At 55.6% G+C, this 13,160-nt stretch overlaps 1 protein-coding gene across 1 annotated transcript; it reads left to right on the top strand.

The window, feature by feature from the left end:
• The first annotated feature begins 4,653 nt into the window (after positions 1–4,653).
• On the top strand, positions 4,654–6,483 carry SOCS1 (suppressor of cytokine signaling 1). Its single transcript, XM_002697964.6, has 2 exons — positions 4,654–4,770; positions 5,345–6,483. Exon 2 carries the CDS (start codon positions 5,395–5,397, stop codon positions 6,064–6,066), a length of 672 nt encoding a protein of 223 aa, XP_002698010.1. The 5' UTR covers positions 4,654–4,770; positions 5,345–5,394; the 3' UTR covers positions 6,067–6,483.
• The last annotated feature ends 6,677 nt before the right edge of the window (positions 6,484–13,160 follow it).

Below are 13,160 nucleotides of genomic sequence, written 5' to 3'. Positions count from 1 at the left end.
CCATCACTTCATGGCAAATAGATGGGGAAATAGTGTCAGACTTTATTTTGGGGGGCTCCAAAATCACTGCAGATGGTGATTGCAGCCATGAAATTAAAAGACGCTTGCTCCTTGGAAGGAAAGTTATGACCAACCTAGATAGCATATTCAAAAGCAGAGACATTACTTTGCCAACAAAGGTCCTTCTAGTCAAGGCTATGGTTTTTCCAGTGGTCATGTATGGATGTGAGAGTTGGACTGTGAAGAAAGCTGAGCGCCGAAGAATTGATGCTTTTGAAGTGTGGTGTTGGAGAAGACTCTTGAGAGTCCCTTGGGACTGCAAGGAGATCCAACCAGCCCATCCTAAAGGAGATCAGTCCTAGGTGTTTATTGGAGGGGTTGTTGCTGAAGCTGAAACTTCAATACTTTGGCCACCTCATGTGAAGAGTTGACTCATTGGAAAAGACCCTGATGCTGGGAGGGATTGGGGGCAAGAGGAGAAGGGGACGATAAAGGATGAATGGCTGGTTGGCATCACCAACTCAATGGACATGAGTTTGAGTGAACTCTGGGAGTTGGTGATGGACAGGGAGGCCTGGCATGCTGCAATTCATGGGGTCAGAAAAGGTCGGACACGACTGAGTGACTGAACTGAACTGAACTGTATGTATGCTCAATGCTCAGTCATGTCCTACCTGTTGAGTAAACACTGAATGGGTAAAATAAATGTCATTACCCCTATCAAGCAGATGAGGAAACCCAGCCACAGAGAAGTGAAGCTGGTCCCAGACTACGTGCTCATTAAGTGACAGATTGAAACCAGAATCCACTGCTTGGAGGCCCCCAGAGGTACAGACTCCCATGGGAATCTTGGTTGTAAAGAAAGGCTGAGGAGCACTGGGCAGAGGGCAGTTTCAAGATTACACAACCTGAAGGGGTTACTTTTCCCAGCAGGACTTTGCCAAAACTAGAAACAGAAACTGAAAAACTGGGCTCCGGGGGCCAAGATCTTGACTCCTCCCAGCTGCTGGCTAAGCCCCTCACTTCTGCGCCTGCCAGGGCTGCCAAGGGTGGGGGAGGAGAACCAGCCCCCATGTCTGCTGTGGCCCAGCAAGCTGTGGACACAGGGCTGCCCCGACTGCCCCGTGACAAGAAGTTGGTTGTGCTAAGAAGCACCTTCTCTGTGCCTGGCCCCTTGCTCTGGGCTGTGCTTTCATGCTGCTCTGTGAAGCATAAAATTTCCAAAGCCCGCTTTGCAGCTGGGGCCAACGATGCCCAGCGTGGGCAAGTTACTGGTCTGTGGTCTCCACGGCACATGGCCCAGCTTCCTGCGAGTCTAGGGCCAGCCCTCCATGGAGAACAGCCCAGGAGATGGATGCTTGTCAATCAGCGTATTTCTTTTTCCCTTTGGTACCTGGATTTGGTTTCATTTTGAACTCAGGGCTTTAGAAAATGAAACCAAAGTAGTAGTAACTGTCACCATTGGTGGTGAGGAGAACCCACGTGTGCTTGGCAACTTGTGCCTGCCTCACCACTCTTGCACAACCAGAATCTGCTTGGGGCGGGGCGGGGGGAGGAGGAGGCCAGACCTACCGTACAGGCAAGAAAACTGAGACTCAGAAGGGCCCAGAGCCAAAAACGGGGAGACGGAGGCTTGGCTGCCAAAACCTGGAGCATCCCCAATCTTCCAAACAAGAGGGAAGTTAGCAGAATGGTCCTCACTCTTCCCCAGGCAGGCTTAGGATGCAAATGCATCCCTCTGATTTCCTTGGTATCTACTGTTTTACCAGAAGACAGACCAGGATTGGAGACCACCAGGAATCCGGTTGGGATAGAGGGTGGGGAGAGGAGGTAGGAAGGAAATCTATAGCACAGCAAACACGGGTGAAAGCTTTAGGGTCTGAACTCCTGCATGTGAACCTCCGCCCTGCCCCTTCTGAGTTGTGTGCCCCTGGGCGAGTGACTCCCCGGTGTTTCTCTATCTGTAAAATGGGCAGATTGGATCGTGGTGTCAATCCAATGGTCTAAGGACTGTGAAGTATTTATTACCCAGCCAGTTTAGGCCAGTTCATCACGTGTGTGTATGCTAAGTAGCCTCTGTCACATCTGACTCTTTGCGACCCCATGGACTGTAGCCCACCAGTCTCCTCTGTCCATGGAATTCTCCAGGAAAGAATACTGGAGTGGGTTGCCATTTCCTTCTCCAGGGGACCTTCCTGACCCAGAGATCGAACCCACATCTCTTATGTCTCCTGCACTGGCGGGTGGGTTCTTTACCACTAGTGCCAGTTGGGAAGAACCTAACACGTCACAGGTAACAGTAACTGAAATGAAGAAGGGAGCTCCGTGGGGATGGGTGGGCATGTGGGAACAAGTAAGGGGCCGAGAGGAGGCGGTCCTAGTGCTCAGGAATAAGAGGGAACTCTTCAAAGTAGCCATCTGGGCTGTCAATGAGTGGTAGGGGGCATATGGGCCATCAGATATAGATCTGCTCTGGGCAAGGAGACATGCTGGCAGGAAGACAAGTCACGCAGGAGCCAGCCCAGCCTGGCTGCCTTCTCTGGGCCTGGACCACCCGCCTCCAGCTAGAGTGAGAAGGAAGTGCTGTGTCTCCCCACTGCCAGCAGCCAGGGGCCTGGTTAACTCCCCGTGTAACGCTCTCCTTTCACTCCACTCATACTGTCTATGGCCTGCTTTCCTCGCACCAGGACTTCTAACATGAAGCCATGAGCTCCAACATGCTCTCATTGCTGCTGACGGCCGCCGATGAACAACAGCAGCGAAAGCAAACACCTCCTGAATGCCTCTGACGCACCAGGGACTGGTGTAAGCACATGACCCCTAATCACTCTTTTAATCCCCACACTATGAGGGAGATGTTATTACCCCCTTCAGAGATGAGGAAACCAGGCAAGGGAGTTAATTACTCGTCCAAGGTCAGAGGGACAGAAAGTTGCAAAATTAGAATTGGAAACTAGGCAGACTGCGTCCAAAGCCCAGCTTTTAACCACTGCTTTGTGCTGTCACCCACCACAAGGCAGCCCCCCGCAGGTGCTCCGGAATGACCACAGCACCTGAACCCTGGCACAGGCATGGCTATGCATCTTCTCATGTCCTTGCACACACACACACACACACACACACACACACATACACACACACACACACACACACACACACACGACCCAGGACGACCACATCAACAACCAACATCAGCTGCTGCCAACACGGATTCCGGGAGACAGTGGGATCCTACACAAGGCGGGTTCTGGGCCATCCTCTTGTCTTCACGAGGAAACACGGGAGTCCTGGGCTCTGCCTGGGGCCAGGGCAGGAAAGCACCAGGGAGGCTGGCAGGAGGACCCGGCGCCGGGCCTTGGAGCCAAGCAGCAAAGCTGGGCTGCGGCCTGAGAGTTGCCTGTAGAGGGCAGTGTGTGCCAGTGTTGAGCAGGACCCTGCGAAGCCTAGCTACTCCTCCTGACCCCTCCAGGCTGTGAGACTCACCACCCACCAGCCGGCCCCCAAGCTCATTTGTTCTTTCTTTCATTCAAAAGTACATGTACTAGCCAGGCACCTACTCCATGCCCTTCTATGACAGACAGCATCATACACAAATGTACAAACTGTAGCGGGTACCCCATCATTCCAAGACCCGAGGTATGAGTGTGGGGAGGGAGCAGTTGGGGACGGGGGGTGGGGGGGTGGGGTGGGATCTGTAAAAGAGAGGAGGGAGGAAGAGGAGGGGCTGGCCAGGAAAGCTCAGAGTAGGCTTCTGGAATGATCACATCTGAAAATGAACTCTCTTTTCCCTGGTCTCCAAAGTGCATTTAGAGGTGCCCAGCTGCTCCCTCCTCTCCCCAAAATAAAAGCGAGCAGGGTGTCCTCGTTTGGACCTCCCTCTCTGCCGGTCACCGGGCCTCAGTTTCTCCAGCTGTCTGGTAGGAGAAAAGGCAGGCCAGGGCCGCCGGGGACCTTGCCAGGCCCCACCCGGTTTCCAAGGAACTGGGCTCGCAGTCGAGGTACCCCTCCCGCGCCGCCAAAGGGTTCCTCCGAAGCCTGTGGTCAACCCGCCGCTTCCTGGGAACCCCAAGCCAACATCAGGGACAGAGATAGGCAGCGAGGGAGGCGGAGGTGGCTATCTAGAGGCGCCGGGACTAGGGGGGCAGGGCGATGGAGGCAGCAGTCCCCAGGGGTCCCAGGTGAGGCCCGGGATAGGGTGGAGGTGTTCGGCTCCAGAGTAGAGGACACAGATCTACCAGAGATAGGTGCTGAGACACCTGGCGGAGGTGACTGGTGTGTCAGGGCCAGTCCGGAGTATCCTAATGGGCTTGCCTGAAGAAACGTGCGACCGAAGGCAGTGGGGGTACCGGAGGGCCGCCAGGTCCGAAAATGGGGGTGCTGAGAGTGCCCCGGAGGTTCAAGGGCAGTGCTAGAGACCTTGACAGACGGGTCCTAGGACAGGTGCGAGGCTAGGTCAGGGCTGGGGGACCTCCCCGGGGAGGGGTCCCGGATTTGTGGGACAAGTCGAGCGGCGCCGGCCTCCGCGGTGCGCAGAAAAAGAAACCGAAAGTGGCGCGGAAGGGCGGGCCTGGAGGGGGCGGAGCCTTCAGGGGCGGGGCCTCGCAAACCCTACGCCTCCAAGCCGGTTTAAAAGACTGGTGCAGGGGCGGGCGCGCAGCAGAGAGAGCTGCGGCCGTGGCAGCTGCACGGCTCCCGGCCCCGGAGCATGCGCGAGAGCCGCCCCGGAGACCCCCGCCGCCCCTCCCGCGGCGCCCCGCGCCCCGCCGCCAGGTGAGACGGACGCTGGGCGACGAAGCTAGAGGGAGAGGGGGGGAACGCACGGGACCGCCTGGGGCCGGGGCGGCCTCGGGGGCTGCGTGGTGGGGTCGCGTCCGCCACGCCCCTGGCCCCTGCGGGCCCCAGCCTGGCGGACCCCGGGCTTGGGTTACCCGCAGCGCCGCTTTTCTTCTGCTTTTCTGCCTGAATCGCCCGGACGAGGCGCCCATTCCCGCCCTGACCGGCAGGCGGCAGCCGCGGGGCGGTGAGCCGAGGACCCGGTGGCCCGAGTTCGGGGCAGGCTTCTGCTCGGCGCCTCTCTCCACGCCCCCTTCTCGGACTCGGACTCGGACTCGGAGGCGGCACAGCGCGCCGCCGAGCTCCTACCCGCCAGCAAGGGCGCCGCGGGCGGCAAGCCCATTTTCTAGATGAGTCCACTGAGGCCCAAAGGGCCGCGCTGACGCGGGCTTGAGCCCTCGGCCCTTTAGGAGCGGCTCAGCCCAGGGCCCCGCCCCTCCCGAGCTGCCTCGCGGGCCCTCACCTGCCCAGTCGCACCCGGACTCTGCTCACTGCCTGTCTCCCCCATCAGCGCACCCCCGGACGCTATGGCCCACCCCTCCGGCCGGCCCCGCGTGTAGGATGGTAGCACACAACCAGGTGGCAGCCGACAATGCAATCTCCACGGCAGCAGAGCCCAGACGGCGGCCAGAGTCTTCTTCCTCCTCCTCCTCCTCCTCCTCTTCCACCTCCTCGCCCTCGTCCGCGGCCCCGGCGCGCCTGCGGCCCTGCCCGGCGGCCGCAGCCCCGGCTCCAGCCCCGGCCCCGGGCGATACGCACTTCCGCACGTTCCGCTCGCACGCCGAGTACCGGCGCATCACCCGAGCCAGCGCGCTCCTCGACGCCTGCGGCTTCTACTGGGGGCCCCTGAGCGTGCACGGAGCGCACGAGCGGCTGCGCGCCGAGCCCGTGGGCACCTTCCTGGTGCGCGACAGCCGACAGAGGAACTGCTTCTTCGCCCTCAGCGTGAAGATGGCCTCGGGCCCCACGAGCATCCGCGTGCACTTCCAGGCCGGCCGCTTCCACCTGGACGGCAGCCGCGAGAGCTTCGACTGCCTCTTCGAGCTGCTGGAGCACTACGTGGCGGCGCCGCGCCGCATGCTGGGGGCCCCGCTGCGCCAGCGCCGCGTGCGGCCGCTGCAGGAGCTGTGCCGCCAGCGCATCGTGGCCACCGTGGGCCGCGAGAACCTGGCGCGCATCCCCCTCAACCCCGTCCTCCGCGACTACCTGAGCTCCTTCCCCTTCCAGATCTGACCGGCCGCACACCGCAGCATTAACTGGGGCGCCCTCTTACTATTTTCTATTATTAATTATTATTTTCCTGGACCATGTGGGTGCCCTCCCCACCTGGGTTGGAGGGAGCGGGCGTAGGGGGCGAGGCGCCTCCTGCCCTGGGCTGGAGACCAGGCCGCAGACCCCTCCCCACCTCTTGAGGGGTGCCCCCTCCTGGTGCTCCCTCTGGGTCCCCCTGGTTGTCGTAGCAGCTTAACTTAAAACTGTACCTGGGACCAGGGCCTGAACTCGTACCTCCTACCTCTTCATGTTTACATATACTCAGTATCTTTGCACAAACCAGGGGTTGGGGAGGGTCTCTGGCTTTATTTTTCTGCTGTGCAGAATCCTATTTTATATTTTTTACCACCAGTTTAGGTAATAAACTTTATTATGAAAGTTTTTTTTTTTTAAGAAAAAAAAAAAAAGAAAAGGTTTCTAGAGCGTGTGCTTTGGTCAAAGGTTTTCCACGGTTATGAGTGGGTCCGGGTTCCTAATACTGACGTGGGTGTGGCTGAAGGTGTTCTTTGGCTGGGAACCCCACATGGCTTCACCCTCAGCTCCCAGGGGGAGAGGAACCCTTGGTCTAGTTTTGGTATTGTGTGTCTGGTAAAAGGGCACTTCGTGTCTGAGCACTTAATGTGTGCCAGGTCCTAGTCTGTACTTTATTTACATATGCTTAAATTTACTTAATCTATAAAGACTACCCTATGAAGCAAGGCTCTTATCCCCATTTTATGGAAGAGAAAACCAAGGCAGGGTAAATTTGCCTGTGGTCATTCTGGTGTCAGAGAAGACACTTGGGCCTTTTTTTGGCCGTCCTCCCAGAAATCTGTTTGAAATGGATGACAGAGGGGAAACTTCTTTCATTCTGTGACCACAGCTTCTTCCAGGAAGAGCGTGGGGGTGGGGGGGTTGATGAGTTTTTGGAAGGAGGAGTGGTACATTCTGAAACTTGTATCTAGGGAGACAGAGATACTGAGATGGGATGGGGATAACAGGGTCAGGTCTGAACTTCCTTCTTCCCGCCCTGTCTTGTCTCGTGTACTTTTTGGTGAACACGCAACTTGGAACCAGAAGACACTCTGTGGTCTGTGGTGGCAGGAGGGCCCTGTTGGCAGCTCTGGGCAATTCCCTTTGCCTCTAGGGGCCTCAGTGACTGCCTCTAAAATGGCTTGCTGGAAGAGGTTGCTTTGCTGTAACCCTCAGCAGCAGGTACTGATGCATAGTGGAGGAGGTGATGTTTTCCAAAACTGGGGCTGGCCAGCATCACTAGAGAATGCCCAGGACATGGGTTTTACGGCTACTCCTGTATCTGTGGCTGGTCTTTTGGCCGCTCAGGGCTGTGGTGCTGCACCCGGTGAATCGAGTCATTTTCAGGTGCAGAGTTAAGCGGCCTCACGGACACATCCCACTTCAATTTTAGAACTCCGAATGGCCCTCTGCAGCCCTGGACATGTTTATAATGGAGTGTCCTAATATTTAATAATACCTTTCAGACTTTAAACTGCAGCATAAAATTAACTTGATAGCCGGAGAGCTGGAGTGGCCCAGGCTTGTCTTGGGGATTAAATAGGTTCCAGGCCCCAAGGTTAAGGATGGCCAGGAGAGATTTAGGATCTCAGAGAGCTTTGGCAATTTCATCCTTTAATGAGGCGGGGTGGGAGGGAGGGAGGGAGGTGACGTCTGTGTGCCTCCAAGGAATCATTGCTCTTTTTCTTCTTTGAACCGTCTCCCTTCCCTTTGTTCTGTGCTTTGTGGCTCAAGTCTCGTGTTCAGACTTTCCTGTCTCCTACCCAGCTTGGGCAGGGCAAGGAGAAACCCAAGAAGGCAGTGCTTGGGCATACGGCAGACACTTAGTGAGTGCCTACTGTATGCTGGGCCCTGTGCTAGCTACTTTAAGCCTCTCAACTGGCCTGTGGGTTAGAAACTTCTCCCCCTTTATATAGATGAGAAAACTGAGGCTCAGAGAGGCAAAGCAGGGCATACAGCAAGTGCTGGAGCCAGATGGCAAACTCAGTACTGCTTCAGAGGCTGGGTAGCACTAGCCTCCCATGAGGCCTAACAGTCGAAATAATAACAGTAGCAGCTGCTAACATATATATTAGCATCACTGGGAATGCACCATTCTGAGCGCCTAGTCACCTATATTAAAACATTCAACCTTCACCTGAGCCTTAGGATTTAGGTGCTATTAACTAACATTGCCATCTTATAGATAAGGAAACAGGTCCTCATCTAAGGAGGGACAAATAGCAGTCAAGTTTATAATATTTCCAGGGTTTTTTCCCGTCTCAAAAAAAAAAACCTTAAAAGTCACATCTTTATTACCCAAACTCATACACAAACCCATTTCCCTGAGCAAAACAGCTGAAAGTAAAGCTCCTTTACTCACACTCCCCAGAGCTGGCCCCTTCTCTTTGTGAGTCATTTTTTTTTTTTTTTAAAGCTATACTGCCATACATAACGTGACCTGAAATGACCTAGAAGCCCCCGGGAGCTGCACTCCAGACCCCGAGTAACAGATGGGCACAGCAGTGCAGACGCTGCAGGGCAGGGGGCGGCGTGCGCCGCGTGGCTTCCCCGTCGTGCAGGTCGTCTCAAACCTCAGCTTCGTGATTCAGCAGCACTGACGTCAATTTACAAGAATGAAAAGTGAGAGGAGGACTGGTGTATGTGTGGGCCTGGGCTGGGGGCCCAGGTGCGACTGAGGTATTCTTCCCACTGACAGCGGGTGAGCGGGGCAGCAGAGGGCGGGCAGGATGGCAAAGGGGCCGCTCTCCAGGACGACGGGGACTGCGGGCCTGGGTGAGAACAGCCTCTGACCCGCATCAAAGCCTTTCCTCAGCGGGGGACTCTGCCCCCCATTTCAGAGATAGGAAACAGAGGCCCAAAGTAGTACTGTCACTTACTTAGGGTCACACAACTCAAAAGTGACAGCCAAGACTTGCACCGGCTCTGCCACACTCTCAAGGTAGTTGGTTTCTTCAAGAGTGGAGGAGGGAAGAGTGAGGAACCCTGTGAAGAGGCATTTCCCCAGGTCTCGCTTCAGCCTGCTTGATCTTCCCAGCTTGAGTGGGATTGTTAACTGTCCCCGAGCCAGGAAGTGCAGAGCTGAGCCTCTTCCTGAAGCGATGCACAGAGGCATTTAGCCCAGAGTCTGGCCACATGTCTCCAAATGATGTGGTGCTCAGTAAACGATAATGAGGTTCAACAAACATGCACTGAGCACCGACTTACGTTCCAGGCATTGCTCTTAAGCCCAGTGGATACAGGAATGGACACAGTCAAGGGAGTCTGGCCCCTGCTCTCATGGAGTTCACGTTCAGGGCCTCAGACTGTTAACTAACTAACTATGAAACTAAAGGCACCAGAACATTCCAAGTAGTGACAGTGCTCAAGATGACAACTCAACTAGGTGGTGGCATAGCAGACTGGGACTATTTCAGAAAGAAAGATCAGGAAGGCCCCTTCAAGGTGACACTGAAATTGTGCCTGGAATGACAGGTCAGAGCCAGCCGGGGAGGCAGGCATTTCAGGTAGAGGGAACAGCAACTGGGAACGAGCTCAACCCAGTCCAGTGGCTGGTGGAGCTGGAGGGGAAGGGGTTGAGTGAAGGCGAGTGGCAGGAGGTGAGGCGGGATGGGAGGGCAGTGGGCACAGCCACTGGTGAGGAGCGTGGATTTGAACTGTGATGGGGAGCCAGGGGATGGGTATGCAGGTGTGTGGTGGTGGGGAGCCAGGGGTGTGTGTGTGTGTGTGTGTGTGTGTGTGTGTATTTCAACTGTGATGGGGAGCCAGGGGATGGGTATGCAGGTGTGTGGTGGGGGGGAGCCAGGGGTGTGTGTGTGTGTGTGTGTGTGTGTGGATTTGAACTGTGATGGGGAGCCAGGGGATGGGTATGCAGGTGTGTGGTGGTGGGGAGCCAGGGGTGTGTGTGTGTGTGTGTGTGTGTGTGTGGCGAGGGAGGGGTCATTCTTGGTCAGACCCCCTCAGCTCTTCAGAAACCTCAACTATGATCAGATCCCCAACCTAGGTCTGAGCAAATCCCCAGGGCACAGCCCCACAGACTCCAGTGAGGGGCTTCTTGGAGCAGCCAGCCTCAACCTGGGGAGAGGAAGCACAGGACCTAGGAGGAGGTGGATTGGGCCTGACATCGGGTGGAGTGTCCAGTGCCTTTGCATCCCCCTCCCCGGGGCAGCCCCTTCACCGGCGTCCACTACTGTCATCCAGAGACTCCCCAGGGCTCGAGGCTCCTAGGGAATAAAATAGCCCTGGGCCGATTCTAGGGGTCTCAAGTTGCCTCAGAGAGCAGAGTGTGGTCTTCAACGAAGCAAATTCACACAGGGACAACAGTGCCCAAGATGGGCGCTCAACTGCCCCTCCCACCTGGTCCTGGCCCTCAGACAGCCCACAGGGGAGAAGGATTCCCCTGCTCTAGACCACCTGTTTGGCCCCGATACACCACCGCCCTCAGAACAGACACCGCCGCGTGAGGCCTGGCATCTCCAAGCCCCAGTTCTCCAACGGCTCCCGGCCGCGCTCAGGAGAAGGCCCAGTTGCCCCCACCCCCGAGGACCCGCGCGGCTGGCCTCAGCACTCACTGCACGCCCTCCTGCCACCGGGCCTTTGCACATGCTGTTCCCGCGCCTGGTTAGGTCTCAAGATGAAGGGTTTGTCCACGTACGAGTGCCGTCGCCTCCAGGTCTCCCCGGGCCCCAGGGCGCCCAGGACGCCAGGTGCCGCGCACTGATGACGTCACTGGCCGCCCTCACCTGCTCCTCGGGTCTTGTCAGTGCTCGGCTCTGGCCCCCCGACCCCCGCCCCTGCACTGCGGCCCCTCTGGCCTCCGTGTGGTCCTAGCGCCTCCCTGTGCTTGCTGCCCGCTTGGAAGACCTCCCCGCCCCCACCGGCACTACCATCCCCACCCCACCACCCACTCAGAGAGGGCGGTCAGGTCAAGCCCATAAGAGCGGGATCTCCCAGCCCCCTCTGGTCTTAGGAGACCAAAAAGAGCTTCCACTCCATACCAGTGCACACCCGCCGCTGCTGTGCCAACTCACACGGCCCTTAGGTCCTGAACGCTAGGTTTCTCACCTGCAAATGAGATTAATCAATGTACCCATCCCATGGACAAGATTAAGTAAGAGGGTACCTGTAAAGAGTTTAACACGTGATAGGTCTCCAATAATTAGGGCTGGCCTCTCTGCTTTATGATCCTTGCCTTGCTGCTGTTTTAATATAATGCCAGTTACTGAGCACCTAAAGGATGCTAATACTTGGCCCAGGTTGCATCAAGGAGGTGGGCTCAGAAAAGAAGGAATTGCCCACCACCACCACCACCCCCCTACCTCAAATGTGTAAATGGCAAAGCCAGAGTTTGACTCCAGGTGCTTGATGCCCAAGGTCATGGTCTTACCAACTACAATGCCCAAGGGTTCATGGGTTAATAGGTTTCTGAGACTTAGGGCCACCCTGGAGGATGTTCAGAGCCATACAACCAGCCAGGGCTCAGAGCACCTCATTCATCCTTTTCCCTCTAGCACAGGCTGGGAAGCCAGGCAAGACAGTGGGCTGGTAACTTATCTGCAAGGTTGCATCAGAATTCAGCCTAGGAGAGGACTGCTTGATCAGAAGGGACCCTGCGGGAGTGGCTCTGGGGCAGTCCTGGCAGCTGGTGGGGGGGTGTGTGTGGAGGGGGTATGGATGCAAATGCTGATGGGCAAAGACAGGAATGGTGCGAGCCTGACATCTGGATCCTGAGTTAGGAGGGTGACATTCGGGGCTGGCCCCACCTGGGGACCTGCAGCGGCCTGTGGGATGAGACACTCCCTCCCATACCTCCCACACTTGGGTGCAGCTGGGAGGGGCATCCAGGAGCAGGGTGGAGAGGAGGGGGCTAGGCCTGGGTAAGTCAGCCTTGATGGCCCCTCCCCTCAACATTTCACTGTGGGAGGCAACACGGAGCAGCAGAAAGACCTGGGACCCAGGCCCTGGGTTCGAGTTCTGTTAGTGTGACTGTAGTGGCCTCATCTATAAAACAAGAATTAGAGTCAATGCTGGAAAAGACTCTTGAGAGCCCCTTGGACTTCAAGGAGATCAAGCCAGTCCATTCTACAGGAAATCAAGCCCGAATATTCATTGAAAGGACTGATGCTGAAGCTCCAATACTTTGGCCACCTGATGCAAAGAGCTGACTTATTGGAAAAGATCCTGAAGCTGGGAAAGATTGAGGGCAGGAGCAGAAGGGGACAACAGAGGACAAGATGGCTGGATGGCATCATCAACTCACTGGACATGAGTTTGAGCAAACTCCGGGAGACAGTGAAGGACAGGGAAGCCTGGTGTGCTGGAGTCACAAAGAGTTGGACACAACTGAGTGACTGAAGAATAACAACAAGACTAAACGACAAGCACTCTGCCTTGCTTCGGAAGGGCTATGAGGATCAAATGATTTACTCTAAGTGGAGATAACTTGGATCATGACACAAATATAGAGGTTATAATAATTATTACTATTTTGCTTCACATGGGCTGCCCTGTGTATTTGAGTGAGCACAGTCATGAAGTCAGACAGACTTGCTTGCTTTCTCAGCTTGTCATTTGCTGCAAATGGTTGAGGCTACCAGCCCATCATGTCAATTGCTCACTAGACACTAGGCATTGTTCTATGTAATTCATGCGTTGTGTTTCATTTAACCCTCACAAGAACCATATCAAACAGACATATTATTGTTATGATACTCATTTTGCAGATGAGAAAACAGGCACAGAGAGGTTAAATAAAGTGCCCACGGTCACACAGCGGCTACGTGGCAGAACCTAGGAGGTTCCAACACAGGCAGCCCGATTTTATAGCCATTCCCTCGCTTTAAGCTAAGGTTTCCAAACTATCAGACACCGGAGATCCACTTTTATGATTTTTGCCAGCTCTATCCAAGTTGCAGCTGTTCAAGTTACTCGGTTTCCTTAGGTAAGTTTTATTCAAAGGGAAATGTATCATAACTATACACAGAAAGCCAGAGTCACCTGCCACTAAAAGGTAACCCTTGAAAAAAATGCAATGAAATTCAAAC

Source organism: Bos taurus, chromosome 25, assembly GCF_002263795.3.
Source record: "Bos taurus isolate L1 Dominette 01449 registration number 42190680 breed Hereford chromosome 25, ARS-UCD2.0, whole genome shotgun sequence".
In the NCBI taxonomy this organism is placed as follows: domain Eukaryota; kingdom Metazoa; phylum Chordata; class Mammalia; order Artiodactyla; family Bovidae; genus Bos; species Bos taurus.
Note: the sequence above shows the minus strand (reverse complement) of the source record. Positions and strands in the feature narration are given on the sequence as shown.

Excerpts from the sequence above, each read along its gene's own strand:
- SOCS1 (XM_002697964.6), top strand. The coding sequence starts at position 5,395 with ATGGTAGCACACAACCAGGTGGCAGCCGACAATGCAATCTCCACGGCA.